The 17,489-nt window shown below is 52.1% G+C and overlaps 1 protein-coding gene across 2 annotated transcripts in view; it reads right to left on the reverse strand.

The window, feature by feature from the left end:
- The window catches only part of LOC145360197 (uncharacterized), a 67,867-nt gene extending 50,779 nt beyond the window's left edge, over window positions 1–17,088 (reverse strand). Inside the window, exons 1-4 of one of the 2 annotated variants that reach the window (XM_080215230.1) lie at window positions 17,025–17,088; window positions 11,839–12,148; window positions 6,506–6,552; window positions 894–2,740 (exon numbers count right to left, since the gene is read on the reverse strand). In XM_080215230.1, coding sequence (XP_080071356.1) covers window positions 894–2,740; window positions 6,506–6,512 — 1,854 coding nt within the window. In that variant the 5' untranslated portion in view covers window positions 6,513–6,552; window positions 11,839–12,148; window positions 17,025–17,088. Of the gene's footprint in view, window positions 1–893; window positions 2,741–6,505; window positions 6,643–11,838; window positions 12,149–17,024 lie in introns of those variants that run through there. The other variant, XM_080215231.1, reaches the window with a different exon arrangement.
- Window positions 17,089–17,489: the final 401 nt, after the last annotated feature.

Here is a 17,489-nt window from a genome sequence, read left to right on the forward strand (position 1 = left end):
CAGGCATGGTACACTGGGGAGACCATGCAGACGCTACAACAACAGATGAATGAATACCACGCAACAATCATCAGGCAAAAGTGTTCTCTTCCTATTCCTTCAGTGGTCATGGGTATTCGGTCTCTGATCTTCTCTATGGTGGCCTTCACGACACACAACAACGCACAGTCACTGAGCAGAAACTGATAGCCAAGTTTCGCATATGAGGATGGCCTCAACCGGGATCTTGGATTCATGTCATACTATCTGTCACCTCCACGACTTGCCTGGGCTTGCAAAATCTCACTAACTGTCCTGGCTGGAGACAATACACATCTCTAAACTGTGCTTAACCCTCTCTCCACTCACACTGTCTGTACCTTTAAGACTTGATTATCTCTAAACTCTCGCTTACCGAACATTATTTTGTAAATTGAGTTTGTGTTTTTATATGTCCTGTTTGTGAACAGAACTCCCACTTACCTGATGGAGGAGCAGCGCTCCGAAAGCTAGATGTTTGTGCTACCAAATAAACCTGTTGGACTTTAACCTGGTGTTGTGAGACTTCTTATTGGGTTTACCCGAGTCCAATGCTGGCATCTTCCCATTTTGGATACAACAGCTAGGGTAAACATCCTATCTACATCTGCCCTGTCAAATGAAATTATTTTTACAGTGTGCTATGATCTGCAATGCACTGCTTCAAAGAAAGCTCTGCCACTAAACCATTTCAACTGACTGACAGTGGATTCAGCAATAACGTTGCTGAGTAGACAATATATATTTGTTTAATTTGGTAGTGAAGAATTCAATGTTTGCAGGGCTAATAAGTTCTTCCAGCATATGGGCAGCAATGAGGCAGCAAGTTTGAATGCTTTTATGGGGCTACTATATATTTATTACAAACTTCTTACCTGCAGCTGCTGGCTGCCTCTAAGCGAAGAGATTTGCAGAAACTGATTTGTAGGAATATTGACCATGAAAGTTTCCATCAGCACTGGCCTATGCTCACATGAGTAAGAATGGCTGCAACCTGCAGATGTCAAATTGAAATTTTTTCCTTCTTGGAAGGTAGATTTTTTCAAAGAACCTGCGGCTGGTTTAATTCTCTGTATCCTGTTTCCAATACCTATGGATCTCAAATCAGACTTTTCCTTTTCCTGTGCCTTGCTGCAGAGCTTTTCCGGGAAAGAAGTGCTCTCATCGTGCGAATGAGGGAGACCTGGAAAAGCTAGGCACTGGGCAGCATCTTGTATCCACAAATCATTTGCGTCTCTGTGCTGTTTGGTGTAACTGTTAACAATGCTTAGAGAGTAACTAGACTCTGCCTGAGATTTCATGCTGGAGTGCAGATGATAATCTGAGTATTTATCTGATAAATCTTTCCTACGTTCCACAGTTTTTGAGAAAGGATTTTCAATACCTGGCTGTTCTCCATCCCCTGGTACTCTCTGATCAATTTGCATTTCAGACTCATGGTCGGTTAAGTTCATTGAATTTAAAGGAACATCACACAAAAGATCTGCACCCCTCTGACAAACAGCACTATGGGAGTGATGTATATCCTTCGTGTTCTTGTCAGGTATGGTTAGTGAGTCAGACAATGTCACTATCTTTCTGCTAGAGGTAGTAAACTGAGAGGGACTGTAATAGTCGTCTGTCAAAAGTTCTGCTTCTGCACAAATCATGCAACTGTCAGCATTCTCACATCTGCTGCAAACACAGGTTAACCCAGGAGAACACACCTGATACCCAGTGTGTAAACACTCTGTACATGTATCCCACACAGGATATAAACCTTCCCGGTTATTATTTACAACAGAGGAGTCACAATTCTGTATTGTTTGAACGTTTTGGTGTTGCCAAACATCTGGATATGCTTTGCTTGACCATTCCTCTCTTTCATCGTCAGAAGGTGAATTTATAAGGTTACAAGAAGAATGGGTCAAAAACCTTAATGGACTGATACTTTCAGTTTCACTCAAAGCATGCTTTGCTTTGTAGTTGCTATCACCCAAGCTGAGCATTGAGTGGTGCAGTCTTGCAGATGTTTGGGATGATTTCAGAATGGAGCGCAGTGTGTTGGACTGCCCATCCAAGGACGGTCGGTAAACATCCGCAAGATCTTCCAGAGTAACTGGACAATTGAGAGAACCAATAATCAATGAATCATGGTGATTCTCAAAGACCTTAATGTGACAGTCACCAGCTTCCCGATCGCTTAATTGTATTGGAGACAAATTATTTTCCTCATGGAAGTATTTTTTTCGCTTTTTGCTTGTTCCTGTTTCACCCTCAAAGTTCTTAGTGGGATTGATGCTAAGAGGTGTACCTGAATCCTGTAAATTGCACCTCTGCTCTCTCACAAAATGTTTGGATGCCGCAAGAGAAATAGAGTTTGAACTGCCCCTGTCATTGATCGAATCACTGGAGCTACGCTTCTGTCGCCGATGCTCTAAATTGGATTGCTGTTTGTGGCTTGAAACCATTGCCACTAGTAAAGGCTTCATTGGTTGCCTGAGGCTTTGTGTGGTGTATGCCAAGTTGGTTTGTACCAGTCGCTGGCTGAAGATCTCCTTCTTGAAGTGCACATGTTTTGCACTATGTCTACTTCTGTTATCTAAACAGGGTCGCTCCACGCTCTGTCTGAACTTTCCATGGCAGGTTGTGATCATGGGCGAACTATGATAGCATTCAGTTGTTAACCCAGGACTCTCAGCACTGGCTCTCGTCATCAGATTTTCCTGGACCTTTTTGTAATCTAGAAAACACCAATAATTTTGAAAACATTGAGCTGAAATACACCAGAGAAAGAATGAGTTGCCAACTGAAGAATATCAGTATGCATATTGGTGGTGATTTTTAGACCACATTCAGTGTCAGAGAGAATGGCAAAAATCCGGGAAAATCAGAAAACACAATTCTCTCTGGAGAGATCGTGTTCCATAATTTTCCCCACACTTCGCCAGTGAAGTAGCAAGGTTCATGCCCACATAGGGCAAGAACTTCATTTTAATGATTTTATGCATATTTTGTTATAATTAGTAGGGCTACCTGCCATATATTCCCCCCTCGGCATAATTTCAAACCTCACCGACATAATAATGTTGGCAAAGTTTACAATAAGTCACCCAGATGTGAACTTGTTGTGGGGACTCTAGGGGGAGCCTCACCGGGGTGGGGGAGACCATGACACTTTGCAATTTTTGGTAGGATTCCACCCACTGTCTTCTAAATGCTCACTTGTTCAGAGGACTTTCAGATGAAAGAAAACTAGAAATGCACAATGTACTTTTCCCATATTTCTCACTCAAATGGTTTAGGAACAGACCCAAACCATTCAGAGCTACATTGGAGTCCTGAGTTAGCCAATCACACAGCAAGGCATCAGAGAACATTATTTGCAGGTCACTGGTGAATCTTAGGAAATAAAACCGCCAATACCATCACTATAATAATTCAACAACGCCCTTAAATTTAATTAGAAACTATACTTCACAAATAGTTTGCTGTGTTCACACACAGAGTAGCTCTCTGAAGTTCCATTGTTAATTCCAGGGGGCTAAAATTGGGAAAATGTCATTGAATCATCAGAACACGGTCTTCCAATCTGAAACTTCAAAGTGCTGTCTCTTGCTAGACCAAGTCTACAACACCTCACCCATTGCCTGCAAGTCACAGGTGAACCTATAGCAGAAATGTCAGTGTGATACTTAAAATATGTTTCAGTGTCTTACATGTATACATTTATTATATAAGAATTTTGTTATTCAACAAATACCTAAGTCTTACCTTCTTTTGACATGTTTAACGGCAGCACCCACTCACACGCAGGCCCTCACCCACAACCACCCTCACCTTCTCAACCTCAGCCCCTCACTCAATCCCAACGTTGGCCCCTCTCAAGCCCCCATGACTTAAGTGTCAGCTCCTCTCGAGCCACCGTAACCCCAGATCCTCCCTAGCCCCTGCGACCCTGCTTTTGGCTCCCCCCGAGCCCCTGTGTAATGAGTGCTCAGAGGCAGAAGTCCCTTCGCCAGAATTCCTTTATTTACAAATCAGACAATAGTATACCAAGTGCTTTCAGTCAGCAGCCTGTACTTGGAGTCCCAGAGAAACTGACACTCGTGATTAAGTACAAAGCAAGAGTATCCCTGATTGGCCGATCAATTTTGGGGGAGTTCATATTCTAACTGGCCAACTTCAATTGCCTGATTAAAATCATTACACTCTGCGACCCCACTTTTGACTCCTCTCGAGCCCTGGCTGCCCTGACCCTGGCTCCTCCCAGGTCCCGGTAACTTTGGCTCTTCTTGAGCCCGCACAGCCTTGGCTTCAGATCTTTTCAGACTCCAGCAGCCCAGCTCCTTCTGGGGCCCTCTCAGATGTGGCTCTTCTCAAGCCTGCACAGCCCGGCTCTCCTCTTCTTGGGGCCCCGCAGCCCAACCCACAAGAATGACATCAAGGAGCCCTAGCAAAAGTGGAGTCAATGAGAGAAAACTCTCCACTGGTTAGAATCATACATCGCACAAAGGAAGATGGTTGTGGTGACTGGAGGTTAATAATCACAGCGCCAACATTTCCTGCAGGAATCCCTCAGGACAGTGTCCTGGGCCCAATCATCTTCAGCTGCTTCATCAACTATCTTCCTTCCATCATAAGGTCAGAAATGCGGCTGTTCACTGATGACTGCACAATGTTCAGCACCATTCACGTCTCCTCAGAGATTGAAGCAATCCATGTCCAAATGCAATAAGACCTGGAGAAATCCAGGCTTGGGCCAACAAGTGACAAGTAACATTTGCACCACACAAGTGCCAGGCTATGACCATCTCCAACTAGAGAAGATCTAACCATCATCCCTTGACATTCAATGGCATTACCATCACTGGATCCCTCACTAGCAACATCCTGGGGGTTCCCATTGACCAGAAACCAAACTGGACTGGCCTTATAAATATAGTGGCTACCAGAGCAGATCAAAGGCTCAGAATCCTGCAGCAAGTAACTCACTTCCTAACACCTACAAAGCCTGTCCACCATCTACAAGGTATAGTGCAATACTCTCCACTTGCCCCAACAACACCCAAGACACTTGACACGATCCAGGATGAAACAGCCTGCTTGATTGGCACCCTTTCCACAAACCCTTCCACCACCAACAAACAGTGGTGACTGTGTATACCACCTACAAGATGCACTGCAAGAACTCACCAAGGTTCCTTAGGCAACAGTTTCCAAACTCACAACCACTACCACCTAAAGGACAAGAATAGCAGATACCTGGGAACACCAGTGCCTGGAAGTTCCCATCTAAGCCACTTAGCATCCTGATTTGGAAATATATTACTGCTCCTTCGCTGTCGCTGGGTCAAAATCCTGGAATTCCCTCCCTCTCTGACAGCACTGTGGATGTATCTGCACTCCAAGGGCTGCAGTAGTTCAAGAAGGCAGTTCACAACTACCCTCAGAAGGGCAACTAGAGATGGACAAGAAAAATGCTGGCCTAGCCAGTGATGCCACACCCCGTAAATGAATTTTAAAAAACTTGGATCCCCCTAACTCTGGCTGGACCTATCACAGAACCCAGTTTGGGAACCCCTCCTCACCACCAATTCCATTCCATATGAACAACTTATATATTTCTTTATTCATTCTGCCCAAAGGAATCCTTGTCCTCTGCTCAAAGGAATCCTTGTCCTCTGCTCTAGTAACCAAAAATAGCCACTGGCCCAGAATTTCCTGGAACCTTTTGGCTTAATAGCAGCATGGCATGGGTTTTTTGTGAGAACGCAACCTGCATGTTACTTTTTACTTGGTTTTATTTGTGTCTGCAAATTTCAACTGCCTGCTCCAGCATGTTTGGAAAAACTTTGCTCTCCTCATCCTCTCTCTCCTCGTACACTCTTTCCTCACACTCTCTCTCCCTAACCCCTTATCAAACCTTCTGCTCTTCATGCTCACACTCTTCTCCTTCCTTACCGTTCTTGCCATCAGTAGCTTTCACTCAGATAATTCCTCGGAGTTTGCAAAAAGGGGGGAATTTGAAGGTAAAGGACAATTAAAAAAAAACAATGAAGAAGCTGCTAATCCAAGTGTTGAGCACCTGATCCCCTATCAGGAACTTCAAGCTCTAGGCTGCAAGCTTCCTACTGTCTGCATCCTGCCATTAGACAAAGCAGATGTGGAACAACACTGCTTTGTGTGCAGGTCTAATAAATTGGCATTATGTGGTTACAGTAGCTCAGAGCATGAATTATGTTTCAAGCACGCAGACACTTGGTGCCATTAGCACTATGGAACTGGTCTTTATCCCTGCTGTGAAAAGCCATGGGTGATCAACACAAGTGAAAGAGATAAAAAATGTTTGAATCTCAAAAAAAAATCCAGCGATTTCAGAGAACTGAAAATCCACACTGCATGACAGTGTGCCCACACAAAACAGAGCATCACAAGGCCTATAACTGCACTTCATTGATTCTAATTCAGGTTGCAGACATTACAAGTTCATTTCACAGTTACATACGGTACATTGTTGTTCAGCTGTTTCTTCCCTTCTGTTGACTGGTGACCCTAATAGAAAGATTTGAAAGAAAGATTATCATTTTTTGCAACAGAACAAGACTGGAGATAAAATGTCCTGCTGATTATGATCACCGCACAGTACTGCTCCTCTCCCTATAACTCTCTGTGCTGAATCTTAAGAGGATCACATGACTGGCCTGTGCATTGTAACAAGGGTCAGTGCTGGGCTTTGTGTTTCTGTCCAGGCTAAGCCTTGGACTGTGTCTCATTACCACTATAATGTACTTAGCCCAATTCCCGCACAAGTAGCACACAGATCAGTTTGTCTACTAATCCATCCTGACATCTGTTGCACACAATGGAATAAATTTGTTGCACAAGACATCAAATATACAGTGTGCCTCAAACCTTTTCTTCACCATCCTTGCTCCTCCTCACATCTCTTTTCCCTTTATTTTCCTTGCTGCATGATGTCCCCAGCATTAAGAATTACTAGATTACAGTGATGTTGGTAACTCTCTATCATTATCCATCAGTTGTGGAGCTAAGTGCAAGGCTTTGTTCTCTTCCCCCGTCTGCCACAAAACTGCTAATCCTCCCATTATCGCACTCCCTCATCATCTCCTCATCCCACTCTCCATCATTCCAACCACTCCCCATTCTCTCCCTCATGTTTCCCTCTTTTTATCCCCCTGCATTCCCTCCTTTTATTCCCAATCCCCTCATTTGAATCCACATTCTTCATCCTCCCTCATGCCTCTCCCCAGCTTCATCAAAAATGCCCCTATCCTTCCCCCATCTCTTTCTCACTTCCACCCATATTCCCCCATCTCCTCCTTTCACTTCCATCCAAAACCCCCATCTTCACCCTCTCCCCTCCTCCAAAACCTTCTCCGCAATCTCCCCATCACCTTCCTTCCACCTCCTTCCCAAGCCCCCACCTCTTTCATCCTACCTCATCCTCAGTCCTCCTGATGTCCTCCCCAATCCCATCTCCTCCCCAAGCTCCACCTCCATCCAAACACCCATCTCCTCCCTGATTCCTCAATGTTTTCCCTCACCTCTACCCTCAATTGCCCCAACTCTGCAAACCCCCATCTTCTCCCTCCTTAATTCTCTCATCTTCCTAATTCCTGCAACTGCCTCACTCCCCAATACCCCCACCCCCTCAATCTTTCCACCTCTTCCCACACGCATTCATCCCTCTCCACTCCCCCTCCCCCACCCTTCACCCCTCCCTCTCCCCGACTCCTCTCAGTCCTCCCCTTACCTTCACTCCCCCAACTCCTCCCTCTCCCCTCTCCCCCTCACTCCTCCCCCCTCGCCCTCACTCCTCCTTTTCCCTTCCCCCTCACGCCTCCCTCTCCCCTTCTTCCCCTCACTCCTCCACCTCACACTCTCTTCCCTCCTCCCCTCCCACCTCTCCACCCCTCCCCACTCCTCCGTCCTCCCCTGTCCTCTCCCTCCCCCTCCCTTTTCCTCCTCCCTCCCTTCCTCCCCTAAACCCTCCCCTCTCATCCCTCCGCCACTCCACCCCTCCACCCCCTCCTCCTCCCTCTCCTTCATCCCTCCCTCCCTTTCACCCTTCCCTCCTCTCCTCTCCCACACACCCTCACCCCTCCCTCTCCTCCTCCCTCTCCACCCCTCCCTCCCTTTCACCCCTCCCTCCCCCCTTCACCCCTCCCTCCCTTTCTCCCCCTCCACCCCTGCTTCCCCTCCTCCAACACATGCTGCCTCCCCACCCCTCCCCACCCCCTCCCCCTCCCTCCCGCCTCCCTCCCCTCCCTTGCCTCTTCCCCAACCCCCTTCCCCTTGCCATCCCTGACTCCCTCCCCCACTTCCCTCTTCCCCTCCCACCTCTCCACCGCTCCCCGCTCCTCCCCTCTCCTCTCCTCTCCCTCCCCTTTCCTCCTCCATCTCCCCCTCCCCATACCCTCCCCTCCCCTTCATCCCCTCCTCTCCCATACCCCCTCCCCCTCCCTCACCCCTCCCTCCCTCCCTTCCTCCCCCTCCACCCCTCCTTCCCCACAACCTCCCTCCCCTCCCCCTCCCCTCCCTCCCATCTCCCTCCCCTCCCCTGCCTCTTCCCCATCCCCCTTCCCCCATCCCCCTGCCATCCCTGCCTAACTCCCCCACCTCCCTCTTCCCCTCCCACCTCTCTCTCCTCCCCTCTCCCTCCCCTTTCCTCCTCCCTCTCCCCTCCCCTATACCCTCCTTTCTCATCCCTCCACCCCCTCCACTCCCTTCCATCCCCTCCTCTCCCATACCCCCTTCCCCTCCCCCTCTCCTTCACCCCTCCCTCCCTTTCACCCCTCCCTCCTCTCCTCTCCCACACCTCCTCACCCTCCCTCTCCTACTCCCTCCCCTTCAACCCTCTCTCCCTTTCACCCCTCCCTCCTCTCCTCTCCTCTCCCAAACCTCCTCACCCTCCCTCTCCTACTCCCTTCCCTTCAACCCTCCATCCCTTTCACCCTTCCCTCCCCTCCCTTCCTCCCCCCTCCATCCCCACATCCTCCCTCCCCTCCCCTTCCCCCTCCCCATCCCCTCTCCCTCCCTTCCTCCCCTTCCCTTCCCTGCCTCTTCCCCATCCTCCTGCCATCCCTGCCTCACTCCCCCACCTCCCTCTCCTCCCTGTCCTCCTCTGCTCCCTTCCCTCCCTCCTATCCCCTTCCCCCATTCCTCTCCCTGCCCCTCCATCTCCCTCCCCCTCCCCTTCTCCTCCTCCCCATCCTCCACCATCCTCCCTCCCTGCCTTCCCCTGCCCCTCCCTTCACTGCTTCCCCCCGCCTTCCCTCTCTCCTCCAACTCCCTCCCTTCCCCCACCCCTTCTCTCCCCCTTCCCGTTCCTCCCTCCACCCCTTTCTCTCTCCCTCCCTCCCCTCCCCCTCCCACTGCTTCCCTCCCCCTCGCCCATTCTCCGTCCCCTCCCTCCCTCCCTTTCCCCTCCCACCCCTTCCTTTCCCCCTCCCACCACTTCCTCCCCCTCTTGCCCATCCTCCGTTCCCTACCCTCCCCCTCTCGCCAATCCTCCGTCCCCTCCCTTTCCCCACTCCTCTCTCTCCCTCCCTCCGTTTCCCTTCCTTCTCACCCACCCTCCATACCCTCCCCCTCCCTCCCCACTACTCCTTGCCACCCCTCCCCTTCCCTCCTCTCCCCATTACTCACTGCCACCCCTCCCCTCCCCATTACTCCCTGCCACCCCTCCCCTCCCCTCCCCATTACTCCCTGCCACCCCTCCCCTCCCCTCCCCTCCCCATTACTCCCTGCCACCCCTCCCCTCCCCTCCTCTCCCCATTACTCCCTGCCACCCCTCCCTTCCTCCCTCCCTCCCTCTCCCCTTCTCCCTGCCCCCTCTCCCCGCCTCCCCCTCCTTGCTCCCACCCCTGTCCTCTCCCCGCCTCCCTAACCCCCACCCCCACCCTTCCCGTCTCTTTCCCTCCTGTTCTCCCCTCCTTCCACCTCCCTCCACTTCCCCACTTCCACCCTCCTCCCTCCTCCCCCCTCCCCATCCTCCCTCCACTTCCACCCTCCTCCATCCTCCCTCCTCCCCCTCCCCTATCCTCCCTCCTCCCCCTCCCCTATCCTCTCTCCTCCCCCATCCTCACTCTCCTCCCCCATCCTCACCCTCATCCCTCTAGCCTCCTCCTCACATTCCCCTTCCCTCCACCTCCTCACCCTCCACCTTCCATCCCCTCACCCTCTTCCCCTCACCCTCTTCCCCTCCACCCTCTCCCCTCCTTCCCCCTCCACCCACCTCCCCCTCCCCCTCTTCCCCCTCCACCCCCCTCCCCCTCTTCCCCTCCATCCCCTCCCTTCCACTCCTTCCCCCCTTCCCCCTCCACCCACCTCCCCCTCTTCCCCCTTCCCCCCTCACCCTGTTCCCCCCCTCCCCCTCACCCTCCCCCTCCCCCCTCTTCTTCCCCTTCCACCGTCTCCCCTTCCACCCCAGCCCCTCTCCCCCTCCACCCCCTCTTCCCCTTCCACCCTCTCCCCCTCCACCCCAGCCCCTCTCCCCCTCCCCCTCCACCTCCACCCCCTCTAGCCCTCCCCCTCATTCCCCACCCCTCCCCCTCCACCCCATCCCCCTCACCCCCTCCCCCTCACCCCCTCCCCCTCACCCGCTCCCCCTACCCCTCACCCCCCACCCCCTCCCTCACCCCCTCTCCCCCTCCCTCATCCCCTCCTCCTCCCTCACCCCCCTCCCGGCTCCCCTCCCCCTCCCTCATCCCCTCCTCCTCCCTCACCCCCCTCCCGGCTCCCCTCCCCCTCCCTCACCCCCCTTCCGCTCCCCCCCCCCTCCCGCTCCCCCTCCCTCACCCACCCCCTCTCCCCCACCTCCTCCCCCTCCCTCACCCCGCCCCCTCCCTCACCCCCCCACCCCCTCCCCCCCACCCCCTCACCCCTCTCCCTCACCCGCTCCCCCCCACCCCCAACCCCTCCCTCACCCCCTCCCCCACCCTCATCCCCTCCTCCTCCCTCACCCCCATCCCTGCTCCCCTCCCTCACCCCCCTTCCGCTCCCCCTCCCCCTCCCCCTCCCTCACCCCCCACTCCCTCTCTCCCACCTCCTCCACCCCCCACCCCCCCACCCCTCCCCTCCTCCACCCCCTCCCTCTCCCCTCCCCCACCCCCTCCCCCACACCCCCTCCCCCCCTCCACCCCCCTCCCCCACCCCCTCCCCCACACCCCCTCCCCCTCCCCCACCCCCTCCCCCACACCCCCTCCCCCTCCCCCACCCCCTCCCCCACACCCCCTCCCCCACCCCCTCCCCCTCTCCCACCCCCCTCCCCTCTTCCACCCCCCTTCCACCCCCCTCCCCTCCTCTCTTCCACCCCCCTCCTCTCTTCCACCCCCCTCCGCCTCCCCTCCCGTCCCCCTCCCCCACCCCCCTCCCCCTCCCCCACCCCTCCCACCTCCCTCACCCCCCTCCTCTCCCCCTTCCCCTCCACCCCCTCCCCCTCCACTCCCCTCCCCCTCCACCCCCTCCCCTCTACCCCCTCCCCCACCCCTTCCACCCCTCCCCTCCTCCACCCCCTCCCCCTCCACTCCCCTCCACCCCCCACCCCTTCTCCTCCTCCACACCTCCTCCCCCTCCCCCACCCCCCTCCCCTCCTCCAACCCCTCCCCCTCCCCCTCCCCTCCTACACACCCCTCCCCTCCTCCACCCCCTCACTGTCCTCCACCCTTCCCCCTCCACCCACTCCTCCACTGCCCCACCCCTCCACCCCTTTCCCCTTCCCCCCTCTCCTCTGCCCCGCTACTCCTCTCTCCCCCACTCCTCTCCTTTCAGGGCAGTTTGCCAACCCTTTGTTCCCACCTGGCACTCAGCTCTCACCTGTGGCTCTCCGTATCTGTTTGAATGTGACAGCAGGCACACCCCGGGCAACGGCTTCGGCAAGCTGGCTAAACCAGGTGACGGTAGCCGACGGGTCTCAACCCTTGGTGAGATAGGGAGATGACTATCCCAGCATGTGAAGACAGACTCCAACGGATTGAGCAGATGAGACCAATAGAAGGTCCAAAAGTCAAGAAGGTGGTCTTCGCAAGCGTCATGGAACACGAAGAGCAGGACAAGACACCGAAGACGTCCTGGTCATCCACTGCGCCTAGTCCCATGTCCAGCCGTCTTGATTCTTGTACTGGATCTAGATGGGAATTGGAAAGAGAGAGTGAAGCTGAGGCTGCGCAACTCTCCCTCACTTTAATCCAAATCAAGCGCTAGTCTCGACACCAACATCATCATCGTCATCAGTGTCCTGTTCAACCCTTGAATTCCTGTGGCAAGAGGCGAGTGGAGAAGCAGCAGATGTGGATACACTGGGAGCTGTAGTTACGGACCTGCACACAGGCGGCTCAGGTCTAATGGTCATTTTCCACTGACTGAAGCAGGAGTGAAACTCGGCGTCTACCTGGGCGACTCAGCAGTCCTCTTCAAGAACGAACTGCTCACTTCTGTAGAATAAGGAAGGGGCTGGAAAAGGTGCCCTAAGCATTGCCTGCTTCACAACACCCTGGCCAGTTTACCATGGCTGACAGGGATCCCATCTTGCTGTCGAACAAACAAAATAAAACACAAGGTGACACCGCTCACCACTGGCACTTGGAACCTGCGCACACTTTTGAACAACCTACAGCAGAACAGACCTGACAGAAGAACAGCCTTAGTTGCCAGAGAGCTTGCAAGTTACAACACTGACATTGCAGCCCTGAGTGAAACTCGTCTTGCCAACATTGATCAGTTGAATGAAATTGGAGGTGGATACACTTTTTTCTGGAGCGGTCACAGCAGCGATGAGCGTCGTGATGCTGGAGTTGGATTTGCCATCAGGAGTCACCTTGTTCGGAAATGTGATAGTCTACCCAAGGGTGTGAACGACCAGCTAATGGCATAACAGCTTCAACCACAGAACAGAAGTCAAGCACCCTGATCAGCGCCTATGCCCCCACAATGAACAACCCAGACAAAGTGAAAGACAAGTTCTATGAAGAACTAGACGCCCTACTAGCAGCAGTGAGCAGCACCGACAAGCTGATCTTGCTTGGTGATTTCAGTGCAAGAGTTGGGTGTGACTCTGCAATCTGCCTGGGAGTCATTGGGAGACATGGTGTAGGCAAGTATAACAGTAACGGCTTACTCTTAACGAAGACCTGTGTAACACACAACCTCCTCATCACCAATACAACCTTCCGTCTGCCGACCCGTAACAAGACCTCTTGGATGCACCCCTGCTCTAAGCATTGGCATCTTATCAACTATGTCAATCTTATCAACTATAGGAGGCAGAGAGTGGGGGTCAATGGGTGCTATTCGGATTGGCAGTTGGTGACTAGTGGAGTGCCCCAGGGGTCAGTGCTGGGGCCTCAGCTATTTACCATTTATATAGATGATCTGGAGGAGGGAACCAAGTGTATGGTGTCAAAATTTGCTGATGACACCAAGATTGGTGGAATGGCAAATTGTGCGGAAGGTGTGGAAAGTCTGCAGAAGAATCTAGATAGGCTGGGCGAATGGGCCAGGAACCGGCAAATGGAATTTAATGTTGGCAAGTGTGAAGTTGTCCACTTTGGTAGGAATAATGGTAGGAAGGACTATTACTTATATGGCAAAAAACTGCAGCATGCGACGGTGCAGAAGGACCTCGGGGTCCTTGTGCATGAGTCGCAAAAACCCAGCCTGCAGGTGCAACAGGTGGTCAGGAAGGCGAATGGGATGCTGGCCTTCATAGCGAGGGGGATTGAATATAAAAGTAGGGAGGTCTTGCTGCAACTGTATAGGGCACTGGTGAGGCCGCAGCTGGAGTACTGTGTGCAGTTTTGGTTGCCGCACTTACGCAAGGATATTTTGGCCTTGGAGGGAGTGCAGAGGAGGTTTACTAGGCTGATTCCGGAGTTGAGGGGGTTGAACTATGAGGAGAGGCTGAATAAACTAGACTTGTACAAGTTTAGAAAAATGAGGAGAGATCTCATTGAGACATATAAGATGATGAATGGGATGGATAGGATAGAGGTGGAGAGACTCTTCCCGCTCAGAAAGGACAGTAGGACTAGAGGGCACAGCCTCAAGATAAAGGGGGGGGGGGCGGTTTAGAACAGAGTTGAGGAGGAACTTCTTCACTCAAAGGGTGGTGAATCTCTGGAATTCTCTGTCCGTTGAAGTGGTGGAGGCTGCCTCGCTAGATATATTTATGACGCGTGTTGATAGGTTTTTGATAGGCAAGGGGATTAAGGGTTATGGGGAGAGGGCGGGAAGGTGTAACTGAGACACGACAGATCAGCCATGATCTTATTGAGTGGCGGGGCAGGCTCGAAGGGCTAGATGGCCTACTCCTGCTCCTATTTCTTATGTTCTTATGTCATTGTCAGGAGAAAAGGCAGGCAGGATGTCAGAGTGATCAAGGCCATGTGTGGTGCTGACTGCTGGACAGATCACAAGCTCATTGTCTCCAAAATGAGGCTCCGCATCAGACCCAAGAAGCGACCACAAGGAAGCAAGGTTATGAAAAGAATCAATGCGGCCAAGCTAAAGAGCCTCAGCATAGCTTCAGCACTGGCTGAAGATTTAGAAATCAAGCTTGCTGACATACGCCTCGCAGGCAGCACTGAGGACAACTGGGAACACTTCAGGGATGCTGTCCATACATTTGCATTGAAGATGCTCGGGCCCTCTACCCACAAGCAGCATGACTGGTTCGATGAGAATGATGAGGAGATACAGGCTCTACTTGTTGAAAAGCACCTTCTTCATTCGGCCTGTCAGGACGACCCATCATCAGCTGCCAAGAAAAATGCTTTTACCAGTGCTCGCAGGACAGTCCAGAATAAAGTGAGTAAAATGTATGATGCCTGGCTGAGCATCAAGGCAAATGAAATACAGGGATATGCTGACAGAAACGACTTGAAACGGTTCTATGGTGTCCTCAACATTCTCTATGGACCTCAATCTCTCGGGACTTCCCCACTCCTGAGTTCAGATGGTACAACTCTCATTACAGAGAGGGCTCAGATCCTGCAAGATGGGCTGACCACTTTGAAGCCGTTCTCAACCGACCATCATCTATTAACGATGAGGCAATAGACAGGATTCCCCAGGCTGATAACAACAGCGCCATGGATGACCCACCAGTAGTGGCTGAAGTTACGAAAGCTGTTAGCCAGCAATCCAGTGGCAAAGCCCCAGGGGCAGATGCCATACCCACAGAGATCTACAAAGCTGCTGGTCGTGTACTTATCGAGAAGCTCACTGAGTTGTTGCAGTCCTTTTGGAAGCAAGGATCCACTCCTCAGGAACTTAAAGATGCTTCCATCGTACACCTGTACAAGAGGAAGGGCAATAGGTAAGCTTGCAACAACCACCAAGGAATCTCGCTGCTCTCCATCACAAGAAAAACCCTTGCAAGAGTCCTGCTAAATCGTATGGTCACTCATCTGGAGCTGGGCCTGCTTTCAGAGTCACAGTGTGCCTTCCACAAAGGCTGCGGGATATTGACACAATTTTTGCGACGCGCCAATGTCAGGAGAAGTGTCAGGAGCAGAATCGCAAGCTTTGTTGACCTCACAAAAGCCTTCGACACTGTCAGCCAACAAGGCCTGTGGAAGATCATGTCAAAGTTCGGCTGCCCCCCACCCCCCCCCTCCAATTTCATTCAGATGGTATGCCAGTTCCATGATGGCGAGAGTACTGGATGGCGGAGAATCCTTTGAGGCAACCCAATCATCAATGGCATCAAACAGGGCTGTGTCCTCGCACCCACACTGTTCAGCATGATGTTTATTGCCATGCTGAATGATGCCTCCCAGGACAGTGTTGCTGGACTCAGCCTCAAGTACAAAGTGGATGGAAAGCTCTTCAACCTGAGGAGACTTCAAAGTGTTCCCAAAGTGAAGGAGACTGTTCTGAGAGACATCCTCTTTGCTGATGACTGCGCCTTGCACACTGACTCAGAGTCAGAGATGCAAGTCAGTATGGACAAATTTTCCACAGCTTGTGACAACATTGGACTCACCATCAACATTAAAAAGACCAAAGTCATGCAACAGCCTGCACCTCATGCACCGTACACAGAACCCATTATCACAGAGGGCAGAAACTACAGGCAGTGGACCAGTTCACTTATCTTGGCAGCACCCTCTCCCAAGCAGTTATTATTGATACAGAAGTTAACTGCAGAATAGCAAAGGCAAGTTCTGCTTTTGATAGACTGCGCTCCATTGTATGGGAACATCTAAGAATCAGCCCAGCAGCAAAACTGAAGGTCTACAGCGCCATGGTATTCACTACCCTCCTGTATGCCTGTGAAACATGGACTGTGTATCGAAGGCATGCAAGACAGCTCAATCATTTCCACATGACTTGTCTTCGCTGAATATTACACATCAGATGGCAAGACAAAGTACCAGACACTGAAATTCTCTCTCGAGCAAGTCTACCATCAGTCCACACATTGCTGATGAGAGCGCAGATCCATTGGGCAGCTCCTTTTTGGGGAATTCTCTGCTGGAAGGCGCTAGTATGAAGGGCAGAAGAAACGTTTCAAAGACACACTCAAGGCCTCCCTGAAGTCACTTGACATAGGCATGAGCACCTGGGAAACGCTGGCACAAAATTGCCCTACCTGGTGCTGCCTCATCCACAAAGGCTGTCAAGCTTACGAAGCAAGGTGTATTGCTGAAGCACAACTTAAGCGCGAGCTGAGCAAGTCCAGAGCCACCAGCACAACAACTATAGTGTCTTCTCAAGTCTGTCCAATTTGTGCCAGGACATTCCGTGCCCAAATTGGCCTGATCAGTCATCTGTGGTCACATTGCAACCAGCCTCAAAATGACTAATGGTGTCGAGGTCCTCATTGATGATGATGATGATGGATGAACAACAACCACAACCCCATCCTCTGTGCCTTCCCCATCCCCCCATCTCCTTCCCTCCCCATCCCCTCCCCCTCCTCCCCATCCCCTCTCCCCCTTCCTCCTCCACCCTCCTCATCCCCCCACCTTGTCCCCCATTCTCCCCTCCCTCATTCTCACCTCTCTGCCGCCATTATTGGTTGCTCGTGCTGGTCGACGGCTGTGTCCGTCCAAATCTCGCGAGACTCCGGAATCGTCCGCCCCTAGCAGCGCTGCCGGGTAATGACAACTCGCCCAGGTTAATCCATGCGGCCCTTAGGGATTAATGGGGCTTCTGGTCCCCAGCCTGGACTCACCCAGGTTAAACTACGTGTCCCAGAGGATGGAACGATGGCTCTGGGAAAGACAGCAGAGAGATTGATTGATGCAATGGGTTAAACACTGACATTTCACCTTTTACAATGAACTGTACATCGCTGTGGGGAAATCTCAGTATTCATTCACCCTCAGTAAATGATTTGTAAGTTCCATTAAAGCAGAACTTGCTTTATTTTGCATGCTGCCTGCTGTAAATTTGTTTATTTTCGACCCAATGCATGGTTGGATGATCTACAGTTAAGTAATACAGGGCATCTATCATTTGGC

Source organism: Carcharhinus amblyrhynchos, chromosome 30 (assembly GCF_965287045.1).
Source record: "Carcharhinus amblyrhynchos chromosome 30, sCarAmb.v2.hapA, whole genome shotgun sequence".
Taxonomy (NCBI): domain Eukaryota; kingdom Metazoa; phylum Chordata; class Chondrichthyes; order Carcharhiniformes; family Carcharhinidae; genus Carcharhinus; species Carcharhinus amblyrhynchos.